Below are 24,408 nucleotides of genomic sequence, written 5' to 3' on the forward strand. Positions count from 1 at the left end.
ATATGCATACATGTCTCATACATATTAGATCTATGCATGTATGTATATTACATCAGCACTAATGTTTGCAGTGGTGTATTGGTTTTCTGAGTGTGTGAAGTGGTTGCTTCATGGGTTAATGGGAAACCCAGAGGGGCCCATATCAATGAGGGCTTAGCTTGTCCCCCCCATTAGCAGCTGTGCAAGCCTCAGCACACTGTCAGCTCAATAGTGAAAGGTTAAGACCATGGGACATTGCCAAATGACTGAAGGCCCCACAGGTCCTCAGTGTGGAAGGGAAACATGGAGCAATGAGCATAATTATGGTGTTTTGAATGCAGTTTGTGCAAATATGCGCTGAATAATAATGAGGCCGATCCCATTCTCAGATGATTAGTTAAAACTCCTGAATCAGCTTCTAACAGCGAGAATGTACCTCACATGCATTTTACAGTGTTTGATATGCTGCAGGTTTGAAAGATGATGTATGTGTGTCTTCTTCTTTGTCTGTAGCTCATCAGTTCAAGTTCACATGTAGTCATCGCTAAAACCGTGGCATCAAATAGCTGAGCATGCTCGCAAAACAACAACCAAGAAGAGAAGTTTCATTAATTGGTTTCAATACCTGTCATGGTCTCGGCCGACGCCCCAGACACGGATGCTGCTTATTGGCTGAGAGTGGAGCAGGCTTCGATCATCTGGGTCAACCAGAGTCAACATGCGGTCCTGAAGCACCAGCAGCATCCCTTTACCCTGTGAGACCACAAACAGATACACTATAGCAGAAAAAACATTTCTCTGCTCCATGTATGACATTTATTTTTCTGACTTTTCTCTAATCTTTGATTTTTTTTATTGTTTTAGATGAGACGTAATTGATTGCTTTAAGTCCTCAGGCCAAAAAAACTATAAACAAAACAAAGGATGGGGCAGGCTCTACTTGTTGCCTTTGTGTTAAATCTCTTGAAATCCTTTAGTTTGCTACCAGCCAGGAGCAAAATTCCATTGAATTTACATGTAAATGTTAGGCAAACACTCAGAAGTTTTCTTCTTACACTTTTCTTTTTATCAAACTATTAGCAACACTTCATTTACACACAGAGATTAATAAAATATACTTAAATCACTAAACTTTTTGCAACTCATTGATGTTCAACCTCTGACGAGGTGTTGTGAGTTTAAATTGCTTTGCTCACAGACCAAAAGTGTTGGAACCACTGCACTATAGTATGCAAACTGTATACATATGCATGTGTCTGTCTGTCTGTTGACAAACTGACCTCTCCCCAGACACCAGCTGAGTCTCGTATGTCCCTCCTGCAGTAGGACAGCTGTCTGATACAGTGGTGGACGGCCACACTGCTCCTCCCCTCACACAGGTCCTGCTCTGCCATCTCCACCCAGCCCAGAGACCGCACTGGAAATGACTGAGAAAAACACATTTATATTTGTATACTTGTAAGGATTCACAATGTCCCTTAGACTCCATTCCCTCTCTTACCTCTATCGTTACAGGATAATTCTGTTTTAGTTTTTAAACTTGTGTCTTTTGTTTTGGTCATCATTTTTTGGGGGGTATGATAACATTGTACTCAACAATGTATTTGCTGAGTTTTTAGAACAAGGTTTAACTAACTGTTTAACTGGATTATTTAAAAATATAGTGCACACAAAATGTTAATAATCCCTCACTGCACAGGAACATGTGTGTGTGTGTGTGTGTGTGTGTGTGTGTGCACAAATACTGCAAGTACAGTAGTTCAATGCAGAACCAGGACGTTGTTTGAAAACTGTGATACATGTTTTCAACAGACAGTTTGGGTAATAATTAACCATTCACCTTCTTTATTCCTTTCCAAATAAGTTTGGGGATATATTTATTCAGACTTCTTATTTGGATCTCAGTAATTAACTTGGAAGGAACAATGTTATCATAAAATACAGTATAGAAACAATGGCCAAACAGAAATAAAATCCAATAAACCAGAATCGTCCTTTAAACATCAACCATTTGCTTGAAAGCAACTCTATTTTAAACTCAGAGTTCCTCTTAAATCTTTACTTACAGTATAGTGTGCAGTGACAGATACTGTACCATCACAAGCCTGCCATCACACTGACAGAGGTTTGATTGGGGAAGACAATGCATGAAATATGTAAGACTGCGTTTGTGTGTGTGTGTGTGTTTTGTGTCTCTGTGTGTAGACTGCCTCGGGGCAGCAGCTATTATCATTTCCTCTCCTCTCTTCCTTTATCTTTCATTCTTTCTTTCTTCTACTACAACAAGGGGCTTTTCCCTGTTGAGGAAATTCTCAGGAAACATTTCTCAAGCTCTATAACAGTGTCAAACAAACATGCACTCGAGCGCACACGCACACACACACACACACACACACACACACACACACACACACACACACACACACATGCACACCAATGACCATATTATTCTCTCTTGGTTTCTTATCAAACTTTCACATATCCTGAAATCTCATCTGAATTCACACTCTTCTGCTGTTCTGGGTTCCTCCGAGATATCTGAACATCTCATGATTTTCTTTCACTTGAATTTTATTTTTAAATCACTTCTTAAGTCTCATTTTCTGTCCCATGTGATTTAAGTGTAATTTGCTCTCTTTGGAAAAGTAGAAATCCTGATGGGAAAATGTGCTTGGTACTTTTGGTTTTGCCTTCATTTTAAGTCGTCTTATTGCTAAATGCACAAATGTAAGCATGCAACATTTGACTTTTTAAATGTTAGATTAATTAAATATGTCATATAAGAAACAATAGTGGAATTTGTTTACTATAAAAGAAGTCCAAAAATGTCAATCTGACTACCACCATCTAACTCCCTAAATCATCTCTGTCGTAATTCCACTGAGACGATATATCTGCCAAAAGAAAGATCGCTCCTTCTTCTCTCCTGTCTCTTCACCTCATTTCCCATCCATACCTCAGCTCAGTCATCTCTTTGCTCCTACTTTTTTAAGATATGTTTTTGGGTATTTCTGCCTTTAATTGATATCTGACAGTGAAGAGGCTGATAGGAAACAAGGGGGAGAGAGATGTGCAACAAAGATCCAGAGGCAGAATCAAACCGGAGATGTTGCAGTTATGTGGCATGAGCTGTTACCATTCAGCTACCACGGTGCTTCTCTCTGCTCCTACTTTTATTGTGATCATCCCAAAAGTCTGCTGGTTGAGCTTTTCTATATGCTTTTCTTCCACAGGGGGACAGCAAAAACCAGTCTGGCTGTAAACACATACTGTACACTACATCTCAGTTCTCAAAGTTACCACTGAGTGGCACTACTGCACACACAGACAGAGAGGATAGGATGCCTGTGAGCAGGTTCATTACGTCATTGCAAACAAAGCCGGGTGTCTTCCCTTTATCAAGAAATAAATAATGTGCTAATTGCTAACCAAAGTCTAATCAACCTACTGTTAAACCTACAATACAGGGTCAGAATGACTTTATCATAAAGGAAGATGTGTTTATCAAATGTTTGATTGTTGCAGTCATATATAGACAGTGTACTGTGCAGGTGTGCAGGTTAAAAATATTTGATTAGTGTCTGAATGCATGCAGGGTCTGACTGGAATACTAAACAAATGCATTTAATTACTCAGCACACTGGCTTGAACCTTATTAAAGTGATATAATTTGAAACTTTATCATATTCATACGTAGAATATATACAACATCAGGCCTACTGGTCAACAAATACAATGTCTGTCCATTTCAGACACATATTATCAATATGTTACTGTTGCTGTCTTACCATTGCCTCCGGATCGGAGAAGGAGTTGCTGAGGTCCACTGTCTCCAGTTGGGCTGGAGGGCTGCAGCGAAACATCAGACATAACAAGCAGTCACAGTAAAGTCACATTTCAACAGACTAATACAACGTAAACACCTAACACACCTCTCTATATTATATCAAGGCTGAGATCTTGCAACAAAAATCTAGTGGCAGTCACACATCTGTCTATCTCTATCTATCTCTACTGCACAGTGTCTCCAGCATATCTGTGTGTATTACTTGAGTTTGAGTGATGCATAGCGGAGGGTAGCCCCTTCAAATGCCTTCAAACTGGGGTCTGGATAGACTGGATAGTCCTTCAGCTCCTAGAACAAGACACACAGACAGACAGATGTTCAGAAAAAGTGAGACTAACATTGGTGGTAGACGGTGACTGGTGAAGGGATAAAGGAGATTAATAACTACCTGGCAGATTCTAATACTGTTTTTGCCAAAAAAATTTTTTTTATCTCATTTGCTTTGTAATAACTATAAAGGATAACACTTTTTTAAACCTAATATGAGAGATATTCATCTCTGTTGAATATGTACTTCAGACAAGCCTGGACAGCGATAACTGTTAGCTCATTTCAATTTAATAAGTGCAGCAGGGAAAGCAGAGATATGCTGATATCACCATCAAGCTTTTATGGAAAACTGCTATGCAAGATGGACTGAAGATGAACCAAAGCTAATAAAGTGACTGTGATGTGTAATTTAGACACAAAAGCTAGATTAGGAATAAGAGATTTGGTAGCTACTGTGATGCAAAGGTCCACATTCATTGTATTGAAGGAATACGTCACCCAATGCAACAATATGTGTTTTTAATGTTTTTAATAGTATACAGATGACAGTGGAGTAATAACAACAATAAATTAATAAAACAAGACTAGTGTTGTCCATTAAGTGTAAAAGCAAATATTCAGACTGACCTTAATCAATAGAAATATCAAAAAATATCACTTCAAATATATATATGTATATATATATATATATATATATATATATATGTATTATTAATGACCATTTCAACAGCCAAATAAATGTGAGTCTGTGTCTTACATTGACTGTGCTGGCGGTGGCGTTGAGATTCGGTCCAGAAGAGGTGACATCATTCGAGGGGGTGGAGGAGGAGGAGGATTGGGAGGAGCCAGAGGAAGAGGGGACTGGCTCCACAGAGCTGTCAGATACCAGACTGCTGGGGCGCTGTGGGAGAGAGAGTGAGGGATAAAGATGGAGAGACAGAGAGAGGTGCGGTGTGAGAGAAACACAGAGACAGACAGAGTGTGGTGGGTTCATCATTGATCACCAACAGCTTTCCAATATACTGCACTAAGATCTTATATTTGCCAGTTTTGGCATCAACCTTTGATAAAATGGAGGCTGAAGTCAAATGTGAGCATGCAACATTTGACTTTTTAAAATGTTTTAATGGTGGAATTTGTTTACTATAAAACAGGTCCAAAAATGTCAGACAGACCACCACCATCCAACTCTCAAAATCATCTTCTTTGTCATAATTCCACTGCGATAATATATCTGTCAGAGAAAAGATTACGTTATGTCAACATCTATGTCATCAGCCTTTGACATTTTTTCCAAACCAAGGAGAAATACTAAATGCCTAAATGTTTATTTACAGCAATTACGTTATTTATCAATAATTCATTCACCATCATAAGTGCTGTTAATGTGTCAAGGATATCTGAAGAAATTTAATGCACACTTGCATTTTTTAAAATATACTTTAACCACATAACATTAAACATTTATCCTTGAAAAAAATATAGATTTCTGTCTCTAAAAAACAGAAGTGTCTATAACTCATTTGTAATTAGTGTGTTTGCTGACTGTGTAGCCTTTTAACTAATAGTATTAGTATTATCTTGAATTTATTTCCTCAAAGGTAGAGTATCTAATACTGGTACTTAAAAAACCCACAGTGGTCGAAGTTAAGTGCATCTTTGTACACCTAAAGTTAATTATGAATATGTTCGACCATCAGGTCCTCTCACCTCGTTGGGTGGCTTGAGGGAGTCCTGTGTTTCCTGTTGTGGGTCATGCTCAGTATCTGGCCTTTTGTCAGGAGAGGTGTGTTGGTTGCCAGAGGCAACAGGTCGGTGGTACTGCGTGGTGCCAGTGGGCACGTGCCAGAAATAGACCTCTGATGAGTCTGAGATCTCCCGCCAGCCTGGGGGCAGGTCCCCTTCACCCCATACATCTGCTGATGAACGACAGCGATACACAAACACAGATTGCACGTAAGTGTATCACACAAATACATACATATGCTTTTACACAGGCAGGCCCACACACACACATACAAACACACACACAGACAAGGGTGGACAGGGTAAATTTCAGAGATGGTCAGACTGTCCCTACTTAGTTTCTGTTGTCATAGCAACTCCATCCCCTGTAGTAGGACCCAATGGGTAATAGCCTCTTCTCCTTCCTCTCACTCCTGGTTTCCTTCCTCTCTGTCTGACTTCTCATATTTCTCTCCTGGTGGTCATATTCTCTCTCTACCGCTCTGTCATTCATCGCTGGCAATCATCACTTACTAAATCCAGCTCTGCTTTTTTCTCTCTTTCCTCTTTTCCTTCCTTTTTCACACCCTGCTGTCTGCAGTATCCTATCCTTCTGTCCGTCCTAATCACTCCTGCGCCATAAGGTGGCTCACATGGGCCTTAAAGGTTCCAGCAGTATTGCTGGAATGACTTTCTTGCTTAAGGAGAGGCTTTTGGTAAATTTCCAGATCAGAATGTCTGTAGGAGGAAGACGAGGGGGAGAGAGGAGGAGAGGGAATGAAAGGAGGGTGTAATAGAGGAATGATTAAAGGCTGACACAGATATGCTAATGCTGAAAAGACAGATCAGATGAAAACACACACATATCGAACCTGTCTCCTGTGGAGTCTGAGGCGAGGGTGACTCCTGGGACAGGGTGGTCCAGCTGGAGTCTTCATCCTCTGATGGAGTATCCGGAGTCAGATCCATTCTTAAGCCCACCTTTGGGAGCACAGTCTCTGGTTCAGGATCTGGCAGGGTAGGGGGTGCCCGGTTTCTTGTAGGGGTGTTCCTCTCGCTAGACCTGGCCTGTTTAGGAGAAGAAGGTGGGTACTGTTGCAGGAATTGGTTCTCATTGTTGGGGTGAAGCTCCACCTTGATCACCCTGGGCTGGGAGCTCCGAGGGGGCTTTGCAGGACTTCGCGGACTACCCTGAACCTGGACACAGAGCTCCTCTCTGACCTGGGCTGGAGCCTGGTTCTGGACGTGGTTCTGGTTGTCTGGGACCCACTCTGGGCTGTTGGTGGAGGAGGAGGAGGTGGGAGAAAGCGGGGCTTCAACCACCACTGGTAGCAGGGGCTGTCTTGGAGTTGGTGTGGGCTCATCTTCCTCTTCCTCTTCTTCCACCACTGGCTCCACCTCTTCCTTCTCCTCCTGGCAGGTCTGTTTGCTGTTGGGCTTCTCTTCCTTCTGGCTCTCCCTCTCTTTGGCAGGGGTGGCCTGCTCTTTCTCTGGGGAGGGCTGCTGTTTCTTTTCCCCCTTATCCTCCTTGTTTCCCCAGCTCGAGTCCAGATCCCAGCCCTTCTCATGGTACTCCAAGAAGCTCTTGGTCCGTCTACGAAACGGGGGCAGCTGCGAGTTGTCTTTCTCCGATTCCAGCCAGTCAGAACTGGGGTTATTGATGAGATTGTTGTGAATTTTGCCCTCTGTGTTTGCCCTGCTCAGCTCCAGCTGCTGACTCTCAGCTCGTCTCTGCATGTTGGCCCCATTCTTGGCCAGTTTGGGGTTGGTTGTATTAAACAGTGAGGAGGAGGAAGAGGAAGAGTAGAGGGCTGAACTGGAAGAGGACTTAGTGGGGAGGCCTCTCCCTCTGGTCACAGGTTGGTTTTTAGAAGACAGGTTATCACTTATCCCCATGACGCTCCGCACGCTTGTCATTGCGTATCTCTGACGGCTCTTTGGCAAGGTGGCCGAACTTCCGGTTTCCATGCCGATGGACTCTTTGATGACATCACGCCCAAGCAGCTGGTTGTACGAGGAACGCAGGCTGAGGGAGGTGGGAGGGGCGGAGGAGGAACCGCCACGGTTTGCCAGACCCACATTAGAGGGGGAGGAGCCAGAGCGGGAGAGGGGAGGAGTTTGTACCGACATCATGGCTGACTGGAAAAATCACTGCAGAGATAAAGCTGAAGGGAGAAGAGACACACTGTCAGAAGTCACGTTACTCTGTAAAACCCGACTGTAGCCCAAACAACACTGGATTTTTGACACTGATGTTGATATTTGGGAGTCTGTATCTGATAATATATCCACCTTATTTATTTATTTCTTTTTACATAAATCACAAAATGTTACCAAATAGTTTCTAAAATACCTCACACATATTTTTTTGGCATTTATGTGTTACAATTACAGCCAATACTGTATATGTTCACTATTGGCCAAGCAGATAGTGATAGTGATGAGCTAATATCAGTCAATATCAGCCTGCTGATTTATCGCTTTAAACGCTACTTTAATGCGTTCAATCCACTAAATTTTAATTCACTGAGCTTCACTGACATGAAATGTAGATTTGAGTGCATTTAGATGAAATTAATTACCCAGTAAATATGTCACATGAAACAGATTTTTGTGTGACATTGTTCTGGATAACAATGTCTGTAAAAACTACAAAAGTTACTGTATTTGTGCTTTCTGAGAAATGTTTAAAAAAGGCATTACAGCATGTTCAGACTCCTAATGCTACAATTATGTCCAACAATGCTCATTTTTCATTAGATCTTTGAAACAATATATAACATAACATAACATAACATAACATAACATAACATAACATAACATAACATAACATAACATAACATAACATAACATAACATAACATAACATAACATAACATAATATTCACACTCTCTTATTGTTCTCTTGTATCTGTGCTGGAGAAAACATCCATCATCTCATTCTGACATCATCACAGACAGATGACATCATCAACTTGAGACATTCAGTACGGTGTCAATCGTTTGCTGCAGTTCAGCCATTCAGAGGCTTTTATCTAAACACAATGTGCAGGTGCTCGTTCTTTTTCCAGCCTCACACCCAGTTTACATAAAAGGTGTCACTGCTGAAGTGTTAAAAAGCACTGCATCAAAGGCATTTGCATGATATCGGGAGTGAGTCAGACTCTCGATTTATTCATCCAGGACTGACATTCAAAGACGGGGTTGAGCAGTGAGCCAGTCTGTGGGGAGGAGAAGTGGCAGCCAGCTCCTGCTAACTAGCTAGCCGTGTTTCTTTTATCTCTGGGTGGATCGTCTCTGTGACGCTGAACACACACACACACACACACACACACACACACACACAGAAAAACAGATGGATAGCAACAAAGACAGAGAATCATTATGATCTTAAGACAGAGCACATGTATGGGTTACATCATTGTCACTTCTGTTATTGAATGATAACCTGTGGAAATCTGGTAAACAACTGAATACAGCTACAGGTAGGAAAACATGCCCAGGCACGCAACCGTAATGTATAAACATCATTTCACCTGTTCATTCACACACACATACACACACACACATCAAATAATGCTGCAGTTATCATCAGCACCTTTTTTGCGAAACATGGAAAACACAAACACAGCAGATTTTAAAGCACGACAAGTTCTTGGGAAAAGACAGAGACAGGATTTTGGAGAGAGCAGAATCCCTGGGCAGTGCACTTTGTTCATGTGGGACCCCTATCTGCTCTCCTCTCCCTGGGTGATTGTCGTGTTGTCCCTCTGTCACCGAGCTAGACAACCACAACAACCTGTTTGTGCTGAATCTGCGCTCACGCTCCAGGCCTGAGTCTCAGACACAAACACGGTATCAACAGGTACAACCTACCTGCACCGACTCATCCTAATTATGTTTTCCTTTTAATTGATGGACTACACTGTCCTCTAGGCTGAAGTGAATGTTTTGAACTCCTGGGCTTGTCAAACAAATCAGAAATATAGATCCCAAGCTAAAAGGCTGACACTTTGGAGACACAGCTTTTCACGAGACAGCTACAAATTGCGCTTTGAGCCACAGAAGCTGAAAATCACAGCAAATGTGTTGCATGACTCAGAGGATGAATTACACATCCTCACACAACCACAAAAAACTGACAAGGAGTGATAAGAAAACAGCATTTCAACTCCCGATTGTCCTCACTTATTTGCTTTTTCAAGTCAGAGGTGCAGACAAACTGGATCACCTAGACAGAGACTCCCCCCCCCCCCATCCCCTCACAAATGCAGGTCTCTCCAGTTGTTAAACAAAGTGGGGCGAAGAGAGGAGAGAGTGGAGCGGTGAGGAGAAGGATGGTTATTAGAGGGAGAAAGCGAGGAGAATGACACAGCAGTTTGCAGGACAGTGGGCACCAGTCAACACACAGAGGAAGTCAAACTGTTGTCCTCAATAAATCTGTTGTTCCCCCTCCGACAGCAGAGGTCATTCACGAGATGCACAAGATTTCAGCAGCTGGTCACGGGGTGCAGCAACACGTATTCTCGTAAAAACAATTATATCTCATTAAACTCATCTTTTTGCTGCTCTTGCTTCTGTGTGCTTATTACGGCCTCAACACTGCATCACAAGAGCGCTGTGTTGCCTCTTGTGATGATATAAAATCTGAGATCACAGCAGGAGAAGAAAGAAAACAACCAGTGATCATGTGCTCCCCATATGACTACCAAGGACGAGTCAAAATTAGTTGTACAATGTTCCCTCTCTATTTTAGGAGCAAGGTGCCAAAACAGGGTCCTTATCTGCTCTAGTGTGTTTATACTGTCTGCTCACCTTGTATACAGTATGACAGAGAAGACTGTTTCACACTATCTGAAGGTCAACTGAAATGAAAGACCATATTCTTATCACATCAGTAAAATGCTTTAAGGATTCATCATCAAGTAATTTCCAGATATTGACAGATATCTTGGCTTGTCAAGAGGAAAACTACCCATAAGCAACTTAAAGGGTATTCCGTGTAATGGCAGGCCCATTCCCTCAACTCTAAACTGCACCCACTGCTCCATAAATGAAATGCAACAGATGAAAGCACAAGCTGTGGAGAAAATGAACTTGAAAAAGTCAATGATGTCATGGGTGGAGTATCTTAGCCCCTCGTTTCTTGCTGCCTTCTTCCTCATAAACTCCCTCGCTGCTGGCCTACATCAAAAAGCAGCTTTAATCATCTTCAGATCTACCTTCTCGCCGAGGATTCATAGGTGGAGTTGCCGATATTGCGGAAGCAAAGCTGTCGATATGTGAACAGACGCAGTAAATCCTCAGCATCCAGCAGCTACCCCTCTCTCTCTTGCTCTGTGTGTGTGTGTGTGTGTGTATGTCTCTTTACAGCCCCATCACCACCGCCGCACTGGGAGGGGAGCGCATCCCATCGAGAGCATCTATTTACATCCACTCACCACTTCGGTCAGCCTCCGGGCTTCAGCGCCTCCGCTCCCACGACGACACGGTAGTGAGGCAGGGCCGAGGTGACAGCCGCTTTTTAAGTGCCAGTCCGCCCGTAGCTGCAGCCGGCCACCCGTATTGGATCACATCACATCATCTGCCCTCCCAGCCCCGGCACGGTGCTCGCTGGCGGCCAAGCTGCGCTTTCTCTCTGCGCCAGAGGATCCCGGAGCGGCGCGGCGCTGTGGAGCGCTCAACCCAGCCAGCCAATCAGAACCGCGGACGCAAAGACGCTTGGTGCACGGAGGAGACGCAACCATAATAAATCTACCGGTGTTATTTTGCATCTCAGGTAATGAAATCACACATCATCGGAGTCTTACGTCATCCAGTAGTCTGAAGAAATGTGAATGGTTTCCAGTCCTACACCGGCCTGATCATCTCTGAAATACACAGGCAGCCTCGGTTGTGTTTAATTAGCCTAAATATTGTGTGTTGACTGACTCCAAGTGGTCCTAAAACTAATGTTACCATCTGAGAAGTTATTTCCACATAGAGGATGGTAAGTCCACTCTTATGCTTCATTAAAATCATACCACTAAGTTATGATAATTACAGACAAACCCATGTAGCTACATTATAGCACTCTCTGCTCCTTGAAATACATTTGTTGCACATAAAATTAATTTTAATGTTAATCACAAAGCAACCAGACAGCCAAAAAACACCTTTTTAGTATTCTTTTTTATTTTACTAAGCATGTGCGTACAGTGCAAACAATAGAAAATCCTCCTCACAGTGCATCATAATTCACTTTGGCATTTTGACAGATAACTGGTTCCAAAACATTTATTAACTTCCCTTTTTTTTGCTTCTGACATTATTCATTTTGAAACATAAATCAATACTACGTCCATTCAGACTCTGTATTACTGAAGGTTATCTTTAAAATATGACACATATGTAAAGCACTTTGTCAGTTTCAGCTGTGCGTATCAGGCGATACAGTTTGCAGGAGACAAAACTTTTTTTTTTTACATGATAAATCCCACATTTCCACATAAGTGGAGAGCAACAAGTCACTATCTGAGACCCACCAAAAGGCACCTAGATCACATTTTCTTATCCACAGGAGAAGTTATAAGGGAGCTTATAAGAGAAAACACTACACTGTATATAAACAAATACAAGAAAAACTTTTATATCTTTCACAACTTGGTGCTCAACAGCTCTTTCAGACTTATAAAAAACCTCAAATTAATACTTATATAATAAAACATTCACATGAAGTATAAAATCTATTCGGTCTAATCCAGACATCACAATATGAACACTCCTTACACACTTTGACCTTTCTCCGCTGGTGACGATACATTCACACTGTGAAATACATTCCTCAGTTTGGCCTGCACTGCCTCGGATTAACTATCCAACCCCCACGGTCCACCGGCAGTTTCCTCCCTCTGTGCTGTGGGGATGGAGGTGAAGAGGTGAGGAGGACGGAGGGACACGCAGGCTCCCGGTGCTCTGGGAGTGATGCAGGAGGGAAAGGGTGATGGGGTGACTGGCGGAGGAAGGGACACGACCGGCCATTGAAGAGAGGGGCTGCTGGAGGCGAAGGTCGGACACAGAGAAACACGGAGCTGAACGGATGGAGCGCAACACAGCGTCTTCAGCTGGAGAAGGACGAGGACACAGAAGAGAAATCAGCTACTCATTCTCACAGATATCATGACTTCTATCTTGGCTCATTAAAAGCGAATCACAATGCAGTGTCATCGCTAACAAACGAACAAAACAATGACTAATACGGATGCCTGTCATTCTGACAGATCGTGTGTGTGTGCTTACCCTTCCTGTCTGTCTCGTTAGGAGGCATCAGTAAGATCTTAGCCTGCTTGTTCCCTGCTTTAGCTGCTCGTTTGTAGAATTCAATCGCCGTCCTCAGATTCTGCTGAACCCCGAAGCCGCTCTCGTAACATTGACCCAAGAATAGCAGAGCGGTGCCGTCCTAAACGCAAGAGGAAAATATACACATAATTTAGGCAATTTAAATCTTCCTAAACAATTTTCTAAATCTACATACAGGCAACCTTGTCACATTATACATGTATACATGTATATATCTTTATTTCTCAACTCACTCCTCTCTATCTTTCTCTTCTCTTTCTCCTTTTTTACAATTGTAAATATTTACTAAGTACTCTAATTGGAACTGGAGCCAAAATTTTTCGAAGCCAAATTGAGGAAGCCACATTTCACTGCCTTCACTGTTGCCACCTGCTGTGTTGTTTTGCATGTGACAATAAAAGCTCTTGAATCTCATGAATCTCGACAGCAGGATCCTCATTATACACACAATACAAGGATGACATAGGATGGATAGCGGACAACATGTCACTGCTGTAGCATTCACTGGGACACTCAGTAAGACTGTATCTGTAAAATGATTGGTAAGGACCAGACTAACTTACAGTGTTACACCAGCACAGATGCAGCCACAAGGAGAAACTTAAAAGCAAGCAAGTGAATATCAAACAGCAGAAGGTTTCCTAAAGCAGCCTTGTTTGAGATGGTACACTGGCAGGGAAGGTGAAATCTCAGAGATAAAGCCATTAATAAAACTCCAGAAGCATCTAGAAAGGCACTCACTCTGCTCTCTGCTGCCATCTGCAGGTACCGGACTGACTTGCGCCCGTCTCTCACCGGCTCCTGAGAGTAGACAGAGGCCAGACAGACCTGAGCCTGAAGGAGAGAAATGGAGAGTTGTTTTGGTTCAGTGAAGCAACATCAGCGTATTATTTATTATTATTTATTAAAGCATTGTTTCAATGTAATTCAACTACCACTAATCCTTTTTACGTATTCAAATCATGTTGTCATTCTGCAACTTTTTAAATACAATTTTATTAAAGCTCTTGGGTTTTTTTCATTTCCTTCCAATCCTAAATGGCACAAAGCAAAACCTTGAATATCTCTTTCACATAGTTCCTGGTAACTTACTGGGATAACCCTTCAGGCACCACTAGTGATTTAATTTCACTATTCACACATGCAGCTATATGCGCCTTTTCACACACGCCATGGTGATGCTGGAATAGACGGGGCAAGGGACACGGATGCCAACCTGCTCTGTGCAGACTGAGAGGAACTCCCTTATTTCTGAAGCTGGCCAGTTTCCAGCTGTTCTTGCAAAAAGGAGCTTGTTTGCAAACAAAAGAACTTGTATTGCTTGTTCGTTCAGAAATCACCCACCAAAGCATTGGCAAGGCAACCGTAAACAAGTCACTGATTCAAATACATCATCAGCAGAGTCTTGCGATTGGTTTGCTCGTCCCAAGTGAAAGTATCTTTCGTCATACAGACGGTAACCCTCAACTGTTTTCAGTAACAACACAGCAGTATTGGCATTTTCCCTGGAATGTTACTAGGTCTTAAAATTGGAAATTGGCGCTACAGATTTCCCTGAATATCGATCCCTGCCCCCATTCACACGACCCCATGCAGGAAATGTTCCTGAACATTTCAGGGATAGACTGTATGTGTGAAAGAGGCTCTCGTAACTTGCTACAGTGAATGCAAGAAAGCTGTGTTCAGCCATGTTGCATCAAAATGCTGCTGTCAGACTATAATTCTGAGCATAGGGATGGTTTCACTCCTGTTGAGACGCGACAGGAAAAGGCTTCTTACTTTTTCTCTCCAAATGAAAACTTAAAATGAATAGTTAACATTCTTTGTGGTTACATTAGGAACCGCCTTTTGTCCATGAACTTCTTCAAGCAAACAGAGTAAAGTGAGATACTTCTGCCAGGTTTTATTCTCTAAAACTAAATGGAAAAGAAATCCTCACATTGTATTTTCACTTTTAAGTAAATCTTCTACTAAATCTTTTTAATGAGATATACAAAACGATATATTTCAAAATATTCACTTAAATGAATAAGCTGAAGTACATCGTAATATCTGATAACATGACAATTGTATTGTGATAAACACACTGCTGGAAAAAAGATATATAGATACAGTATGCATTTATGTATTTGCTCTAAAATTGTAAACACATGCTATGACAGAATTTCGGAGACATTAAAAGATGTTGTTATGATTTCTACCTTAGTGAGCCCAGCTGCAGAAGCCTGTTCCAGCAGGTTGATAGCCGTGTTCAGCTCTTCTACACTCTGGTGGTCCCTGCTGGTCAGGAGCAGCTTTGCATAGCGATACTGAGCCTGTCTGTGACCCCCTGCTGCTGCCTGATTGTAGTAATACAGAGCCTTAAAGAGAAAATACAGGGGAGGTTACAAGAAAAAATTTAAATTTACTGAAGTCAAGTGGAAATGACCAGCAAATAAATTCACAATGGTTATCTTTTAATATACATGAAGTGTGAGAATGATGAGGTTGTGCGCGCGCTGTGGCTGGTCTCACCTTCTCCTTGTCCTTGCTGACTCCCCTGCCCTTCTCGTAGCACACGCCTGTGTTAAATTGGGCCTTACAGTAACCCTGCTGAGCTGCAGCCAGAAAACAGGTGAAAGCTTCATCGTATTTCTCCCTCTTGGCACTTTCTAGACCTGCCGTAAAACAGAGAGATGAAGCTTTTAGCTATACACAGAAGAAACATACTGCAAAAACCTGCAGAGTAACAAGTGAGAACACATGACATTTGGTTTGTTAAAAAAAAGGATCGTCTTGGTTGGGAATGACTTTGAAAATGATGTGGTGCGTGACTGTGTCGAGTTGTTTTGGATTAAATAATTACCGATAATGTTTAAGACAACAGGAACACTGGTGTCTCCCACATGTCTGAGGTTCAGTGCTGCTCCAGCCAGCCTCTCCTCATCCGACAACATGTCCTGGAAACACAGAGGAGAACAAAAATAACAATCAAGATCTGATGAAAAGACAAAAAAAAATCCAGCTTTAATAACCTCCAAACCAAATAGAGGAGGCACACTGTCACCTGGTCATTAGCATCTTTGGTCTCAGTGTTGTCTTTGTTGGCGTCATTCTGCAGAGGACAGGATGCTGACAGCAATGATTCTTCTGTGGGTCAGGACAGGAAAAAGCATGAAAATGTCAAAAAAGTGAACGTATTTTCAAAATAATATAGTCTTAATGTGATCTTTAACCTCTAACCCCGGGATTCCACCGGGCGAGTGCGCCGCGTTCCAGCTCCGACACAATTTTGCTCCGTCCTACGCACAGCACCCTATTCCACCAGAAGTGGAGCGTCTTCACTGTGGGGAAGCATTCTGCCGTTTAAAGTCAGTTGCACTCCTACTACAGTAATTACAGCAGCCCAGTCAAAGCTAATTAAGTCCCTTAAGGCTACCGTAATTACTGCAGTAGCAGGGCAACTAAACTGCCCAATTTTGTTAACTTGCTCAGCTTTCGTTGATTTGGTCATTTTCCTTGATTTTTGTACTTCTACTATGGTTAAGTAGGCTATGAAGTTAAATGGTTTCTTTATTCATCTGTTTTAATTGCGTTTATTGTTGATATACGACCAGGAGTCTGCACGGGGTGTTTTATTTTTAAAATTGACCGGATTCTCAATGCTGTTTATGTGTCTGACTTCCTGCCCAGCTCGATCTGCTCTGTGCTGCTTGACGCGGCGTCCGTACAAAATAGACGAGGCATCTATCTTTAGCGCAGTGGAGCGGATAGCCGCTTCTGGGATGTTTCTGAAACGCACCGCAGTGTGCCCGGTGGAATCGGATACCTTGACTAGAGTGGCCGCGATCAGCTCTGGCAGCCACGTCAGAGCCGGAATGCGGCGCACACGCGCCCGGTGGAATTTAGGGGTGATGACCACAGAGGACTGAACAAACCAGGTATAGATGAATCCTGGATCAGGAGTTCCCTCTGGTGGTCTGAGATGACAAAGTCAGCAGTCTGATGTTCCTGCTGACTGCTGCTTTGAGGACTGGCATCACCTCCACTACTGCTGCTACTGCTGCTGCTAATGCTGCTGCTGCTGCTGCTGCTGCTGCTACTGGTCTGAGACAAGGACTGATCTTGATTCTGGTTTTTGGGCACCCCCTGCAGACACAACACACTCCTTCCTCTGGGCAGAACATCTCGCCTAGATACTGGAGAACCCAAAAAGAAACACCAAAATGAGAGATTAGAAGGATTTAGTAGCTGAGATTAATAATAATCAGTTAAAATGAACCGTCAGTTGGTCTGTTGTATTGTTACAAACATGTAATAAGGACTCACAGATCTCCAGCAGGATGCGGTAGCCACACTTCTGCAAAGTGGAGGGTGCTGTTAGGGATCCAGGGGTCGGACTGGGCTCAGTGCCTGAGGAGAACTGGGAGTGGATCCTCCTGCAGATCTGCATGAACAGAGCCGCTGCTGCACCCTGTGGATTATCAACAGCGTCACTGTCACCACTGATATGGAAACATGTTACTCTTAGTGCCAACATGCTGTACAGCAGCAACCATGTAGCATAAAGAGCCAACAGTCAGCAGGTGGAGGGTTACAAGGAGAAACATAGAAGATTGGATTGGACCAGCAGACTGCTTGCTTTACTAAATGAAAAAAAAACAACCTGTACATTTTAGCCTTGAGGTCAAACTTTTTGCAAAAAGCAGTTATCAGGTGACACCACTGAGTGGCGCTGAAGGAATGAATCAGCTGGTTGCAGATTGAAAAGTGTGAAGAAGCGACAATGAACAATATCCTGTTATAAATGTGAGCTCATATTTTGGCTCCAGGCCACATCTGCCTTGCTGCATGGCTGCATCTACTTTTACTTTCTTTTTTTGGTAACATAAAATTCTTCAAGTTAACTATGTGATTCATGTGAATATTGAATATTTTCTTTGTGTCATGAGGGTTTCAGTTGTTTGTGATCACTACTAATTACTCTAAATCTGTTTAGAGAAATCTGAAAGTTGTCAAATAAAGGAGGACTGGACAGCATGTATTATTTATATAATCAGACCAGACTGTTTAAACTCTCATTGATGAGGATCCTGACATCCTTCTGTTGGGATTATCACATATACAATAAATCTCTCATCACAAACTGCGATGAACAGATGACGTCCAAACAGTCAAGTCCTCATACACAGGCTGACTGTGTCTACTGAGTCTGCAAAGTCATAATAATGGTAAAATGGTACGTCTCCTGGTTTGAGAATTTGTGAACAAGACATACCCATCCCACAGCATCCAGCGCTGTGTAACGTGGGAGCTCAGTGTAGCCGTACTGAAAGGTCCTCTGTTTCTTCCTCCTCTCTCCATCTTCCTCTTTCTGAGAGCTGAGAGAAAAACAACACAAAACAAAGCCCAACAATTATATGTTTGCTTTTTTCTTTTTTTTTTATTTTGTATCAAGACATCATATAAATACTCTGTGTAAGACAAATGGCTTGGTTTCTGTTTCCTCAACTGACCCCGTTCACACACACAGCAGATGCTGCTGAATGATGCAACCAGCTGAAAGAGTGTCAGCGAGCATGCTGCGAGGAGAAATCAGGTTCAAAGAAGGGCTAAATGAACAAGAAAGAGGTTTGACCTTAATTCAAATGTTCGCTTTACATCAGCTGCTAATATGGCCAGAGGTCTGAGAGCAAAGTAGTGTTGAGATCAAAATGATGAAGGCATTTCTTGTCTGTTTCTTTCTTCTTACTTTCTATCTAGACTTTAGCCCTCGGACCTGGACAGAGTCTGGACAGTGTTAATGAGAGGATGGAGGTGTGAAGCTACCTGCTGTCAGAGGGATGTCGAGAGGTGGAGAGGACAGTGGAGGTGTTGATGACCTCGTCCTCCACATGGTGGTTCTGGGGCAGTCGCAGGGGGGTATTGGCATGGTATCTATGCAGAACTGGGAAGACAAAAACAGCAGAAAGTAATACAGTGAATTGCACGTGACAAGTAAAGCCTCTTAAGAACTGCGCAGCACACAAAACACAGTCTGCAGTTCCTAATAGTAAGTCCTGGGAAGTTGCCTGAGAAAGTGGTATCAGTTTGTCAGTTGTGTTGAGTTTAAATGTTCAAATGTTCATTTATTATTGGAAACTTTCTTCTTTAAACATGTAAAAGATATACCATGCAGGATTTGTCGGTTGGTGTTTGTAGATACACAGCATTCAAAGTTGCCTGTGATAACAAAGCTGTGAATCAGATAAATAAAAAAGTTATTTTCTGATTGTTTCACTGCGGTTATGTTCTAAAGCACAAAAAATGCGAATGGGTTTTCAGAGGTAGTAGTAAGAACATAATTAATGTGATATTCTATACATTCTGTATCAGGTTTCCAGGTTTCAATACAATAACAATCTTGATAACTGATTAATCATTTAAGTAATTTGTGAAACAAAAATGCTGAAGCATTTGCTGCTCTAGCTTCTTGAAGGTCAGGGTTTGCTGCTATTCTCTGTGACAGGCTTTATTAACGCGATATTTTTTTTTTCCTAGTATAAAGAAGTCATGACCCGCCCTACTCTGCCTCTGATTGGCTTACTCTCATAGTCTTACCATAAATCTAACCAACCAACGAAGGCAACGAGTGCTAGCCAATCAGAGACAGAGGCGGGCGGGTCATGACTTCGCCATCCAACGAAAAATAAACATGGCTCCGCAGACCCAACTTTGACAATTAATTACTGCACTAAAAAGTAGTAGCCCATGCAGATAGTGGTATAAGATAGATGATAGAAGATTTTGATATTTCATGTTTAATATAACATCGTGGTGGGTTGTAAATGCATATCCGTATATTAGACACTGTAATGTGTGTTTGTGTGTACTACAGTGTTATAATTAGGCTACACACAGCCTCGAGGAGTTTTTACTAACATGGAAAGGTCCAGAAACCGGTTTTGGCTGCGACCAAAATAAACCTCGGTTGTCGACAGAGAGATAATAAAGAGTTTATGTTATTTACATGAATTGATTGCAGCAGCTGTTGTCGGGGGTCTCACAAAACGGCTTTTATGTCTTTATAAAAACCCACATCTGCTAATAATTAATCTGCATGCAGAGTCAACATAACATAAAGAGGCAGGGAGAGTTTCTCCAGCGTCACTGACATTTTTCTTACCTCTTCCAATAAATCCTTGAACTCTCCACATGGTTCGTCTTTTTGTTTCACAGCAGCTTTAACCGACGAGTTATTTCCATTTTAGATTCCTCTGGGGGGTCGTCTGGCCCCATGAAACAACTGCTGGTGGTCCAGTCAAGCAGGTAGGTTGTTTGTATGTACAACCAGTCACGAGTTGCGTCGGTTGGACGGTCGGAAGAGGGTCAACTGCCAACCCGGTGGTGATTTTGTTTTCCTAGGATGGCGAAATTATGACCCGCCCTACTCTGCCTCCGATTGGCTTACCCTGATATTCTTACCCTAATTCTAACCAATCCCACTCCTCGTGCCTAAATCTAACCAACCCAACCAACGAAGGCATCGAGTAGTAGCCAATCAGAGGCCGAGTAGGGCGGTCCTGACTTTGCCATCATGGGAAGAAAAAATCAGCAAGGTGGGTGGCTTAGATAACGCAAGCGAGGTTTGAGAGGCCTCGCAGGCAGCGCCGCCCTGAGGTGTGAGGGGTAATAACAGCCTGTGTGTGTGCGGGTGGTGATGAGGGTTACTGTGGGTGAAGTTGAGGTGAAATATATTTTTCAACAGGGGTCAGCAGTTTGGTTCAACCATGGTTCAGTTTTTTCAGGATTGTTTGGTTGGGGGCCGTAGAAATGAAGGCCTATATGTTTTGTTTATTTCTTTTGAATTATTTAAGAATGAAATACATTTATAACACTGTTTAGGATTGAGTATTTTTTTCTCATTAGTAAGTAAGGTCATATCAGAGTTACAGCTTATTTTAATACTCACGTGTCTAAAAAAACAAAAAACAAAAACAAAAACAAACTTATATGCAAGTATATGTTGGGGCACAGTTGTTACACGTTTTATGATTTTCCCAATAAATCAAAAACCATTTACACTGGAATAGCCAGTTTGCTGTACTATAAACTTTAATGTTTCAACTACTGAAACAATTCATCTAAGTGGTTTAATAAAATATGTACAGGTTGCAAAATTGAATTAAATGCAGTCACTCCACTGTGACAACTGTCACAGTGTACAGGGATGGTTCTAAAATATACATAATTAATCCATCAAATACTGAAAATGAAAAAAAAAACTCATGTTATTTCATGTTATTTTGAGTATTCATTTCTTTTTTTGAAAAAATAATGTTTATCTTTTTTCACACTACATGACAAAAAAGAAGGGAAAAAAACCCTTCAACACAGCATTTCTGTTAGACTGCCACCAATTTGTGTTTGTGGAGAACAAATCTGTTGTGATTAAATAAGCTAAAGTTGTGGAATGAAATGAAATTAAACTAAAAATTCACACATTAAAATGTAATTTAGTTTAATTTAGACTTAATTTCAGCACCATGCACTGTTGAAATAGCATGGAGCAACTATGATATTAATGCCTATAATCAAGGTTATTTTCATTAGGATTTTCATGACCCTTGTATTTTTTTAAAATAACTTTTTTTTAATCAGTAGACTTTTGAAAAATTATAATCGAATGTAAACTATGAAAATTAGAACTTCAACTTTCATCGAGGGGCCAGTTATTTTCCCTGGAGGGCCGGATGTGGCCCAGAGGCCGCTATTAGCCTACCACTGTTCTACAATAATAAACAAAATAAAGCCTAACATGTATGGGTATATTATAGGCTGATTCCAGACTCAACATTATTAATTTTGACTGCATTTAGGTCGAGTAAAAGAAAGAAAGAAAAGAATGAAAGAAAGGAGATGATGACTGAGTGATACATTTATGGAGTGAGGCAATAAGACATACACTCCCCAAGCACTTTATTAGGAACACCTGTTTAATCTAATGCTATCCAACACAACAGCTCTGCCATAAATTCTACTTTTACGAAAGCTTATACATTTTCAGTTTTTGTTGACACTGTCAGAAAGGTCATAATTCTACTTTATGTTTGTTACTGAGGTCATAGTGGGTGGTGGTGGTGTACTGGGGTGCATTATATTGAAAAAGTATTCCTAATATTTTGCCCCCCTAATGTGTGTTAGGGTTAATAATAAAGTAGAATCATGTATCAGCTATAAGTAATGTATAAGCTTTTTAAAAGTAGAATTTATGGCAGACCTGTTGTGTTGGATTGCATTCGATTGCACATGTGCTCCTAATAAAGTGCTTGGTGAGTGTATATTTATCTCTGTCTGTGCATATTTAAGCCTTTACATTAATACATAGATGTTACTAGTACAGGTGTTACTAATGACATTAACAATGGCTCAGTTCCCAGTAAACCATGACAGTGTGACAGTGAGTCAGCATGTGCAGTACCAGGACTCAGAAATTGAATTTAATTTTGTCATCTACACCTGTGCTTTCAAGCTGTGTCATGCCAAAGTGTCTTCAGTCTTCAGTATGACTCAGGGGTTTATTCAGACATTACGTCACATTTACATAACAAGATGCATGTCTGGAATGGTATTGATTGTGACAAAAAATATAATTTAACAGTTAAATGAATAAATAAATATGACAAAGAGCCTCAAAGATTTCTGAGAGGGATAGTATATCTTTAATCTTGGCTGCAGCTCTGACAACAATAACATCTCACTTTTCATAATTTTGTTTGTGCAAGAAAGTTTAAATCTGAATTTAAATGGCAACACGACTGTGAGGAAACAGCTTTTACGTTTACAGCATTTCATTAAACATGTAAAGATAACAGTAAGCTCAACAGTTGAGTCAGTCTGAATTTCACACCACACCACACTGCTCTCCTGTCAATATAGACTCACATACCAGGGGCACAGGCTGAATGAAATAGGAACTGTATGTTTAAAATGCAACTCAGTGCACATCTCAAAATCTGACAGTTTTTCACTGCAGCAAAGCTAAATAAATACAGCACCTGAAGGAATATATGTATATTGAATATCATACTTCCTAAAATCAATCATTTGTAGAAATCCTGCATGCTCGCCAAGGAAGGCAATATTTTATTTTCAAATGAAGTTTCTGTACAGTCATGAATAAGGCATAGACACCACTGGGCTTTATGACAGTGTCTATTAAAAATTAACTACCTTTCTTGCCATTAATTCTTGGACTTCTTGCTTCTGTAGCACTTCTGTTTTACACACAAGTTCTCTTAGGAGTCATGAATGTTTGCATCTAGTTAAGGTTTCTCAGGATTAGTGCCAACTAAGGTCTGCATGTAAATATATAATGGGCAGTGAGGGGATTTAGTGACTAAGGAGACTGTGCTTTTACCAGAAAAGGAGGGTCTATCTATCTATCTATCTATCTATCTATCTATCTATCTATCTAAATGAACACACGTTTCACTCCTGGGTTCAGGGGTTGATTTAGTAAACTGTCCACAGCTCATCAGTTACTCAGCAGGACAGCTTGGCTTTTCTTTGCTCTGCCTGTGGGTCAAACAGTGACGCACGCCCCGGTACTTCCTGGAAACATACGCTCTTCCAGTCAGACAGGGCTAAACAGGGGGCTGGAGGGAGGGGATCTGCAGCTATGAATTCAGATTAAACTTGGCATAATTCACTTCTCGACCAGTATCCATGGTGACACAATCATCATGTCTTTCACTTAACCATCCTCCTCTGGCGAAAAGTCTAGCCTGCAGTAGTTTGTAATGTTAGCAAGATCTCTGCTCTGCCAAAAAATGTTTGCTGATTCGCCTGGGGCCAAATTTGTCTGGGCAATATGGAAAACACAGAGCTGAGCTGGAAACAGAGTCCCATAAGGCCCAACTAATTGAGCAGTTTGTTTTTGCCCATGTTTCAGTCTGTGCTTGAGCTCTTAAGAGAAATTTAGAGAAGGGAGGGGACTTAATGAGTGCAAAGCAATTTTTGAAATCTCATTTGCCCTTTTTTTGTAACTTTTAAGCTCACAGTCACGGAAGTTTATGGCTTTCATATTGCCTACTTGCTCCCAAACAAATTAATCTCCAGGTAGTCGGTGCAAATATACCAATGGAGCTGGGTGTTAGTTTCTCAATTGCTAAACTTAAAAGTACACTATGCAGGATTTTCCTTAAAAAAACAAACAAACAAAAAAACAACAATGTATAGACTCATGCAAAAGTAATCCCTCGCGATCATCATTAAGACCCACTAGAAGTG

The 24,408-nt window shown here is 41.6% G+C and overlaps 2 protein-coding genes across 5 annotated transcripts in view; both read right to left on the bottom strand.

The window, feature by feature from the left end:
* Nucleotides 1–11,572, bottom strand: part of LOC121901495 (amyloid-beta A4 precursor protein-binding family B member 2) — a 39,884-nt gene extending 28,312 nt beyond the window's left edge. The window contains exons 1-9 of one of the 4 annotated variants that reach the window (XM_042418294.1): nucleotides 11,262–11,572; nucleotides 10,636–10,685; nucleotides 6,694–7,986; nucleotides 5,807–6,015; nucleotides 4,854–4,997; nucleotides 4,029–4,114; nucleotides 3,768–3,828; nucleotides 1,260–1,406; nucleotides 605–732 (exon numbers count right to left, since the gene is read on the bottom strand). In XM_042418294.1, coding sequence (XP_042274228.1) covers nucleotides 605–732; nucleotides 1,260–1,406; nucleotides 3,768–3,828; nucleotides 4,029–4,114; nucleotides 4,854–4,997; nucleotides 5,807–6,015; nucleotides 6,694–7,954 — 2,036 coding nt within the window. In that variant the 5' untranslated portion in view covers nucleotides 7,955–7,986; nucleotides 10,636–10,685; nucleotides 11,262–11,572. Of the gene's footprint in view, nucleotides 1–604; nucleotides 733–1,259; nucleotides 1,407–3,767; nucleotides 3,829–4,028; nucleotides 4,115–4,853; nucleotides 4,998–5,806; nucleotides 6,016–6,693; nucleotides 7,987–9,010; nucleotides 9,098–10,635; nucleotides 10,686–11,042; nucleotides 11,078–11,261 lie in introns of those variants that run through there. The other 3 variants (XM_042418293.1, XM_042418296.1, XM_042418295.1) reach the window with 3 other exon arrangements.
* Nucleotides 11,573–11,972: 400 nt separating this feature from the next.
* dele1 (DAP3 binding cell death enhancer 1) lies at nucleotides 11,973–20,529 on the bottom strand. The gene is made up of 12 exons (XM_042418298.1): nucleotides 20,303–20,529; nucleotides 18,967–19,084; nucleotides 18,416–18,518; nucleotides 17,467–17,611; nucleotides 17,076–17,336; nucleotides 16,205–16,287; nucleotides 16,004–16,097; nucleotides 15,673–15,815; nucleotides 15,360–15,518; nucleotides 13,900–13,992; nucleotides 13,099–13,258; nucleotides 11,973–12,923 (listed from the first exon to the last, which is right to left on the bottom strand). The coding sequence occupies exons 1-12, from the start codon at nucleotides 20,331–20,333 to the stop codon at nucleotides 12,673–12,675; spliced, it is 1,641 nt and encodes a 546-aa protein (XP_042274232.1). The 5' UTR covers nucleotides 20,334–20,529; the 3' UTR covers nucleotides 11,973–12,672.
* Nucleotides 20,530–24,408: the final 3,879 nt, after the last annotated feature.

The sequence above is a fragment of the Thunnus maccoyii genome, chromosome 8 (genome assembly GCF_910596095.1).
Source record: "Thunnus maccoyii chromosome 8, fThuMac1.1, whole genome shotgun sequence".
NCBI classification, from domain to species: domain Eukaryota; kingdom Metazoa; phylum Chordata; class Actinopteri; order Scombriformes; family Scombridae; genus Thunnus; species Thunnus maccoyii.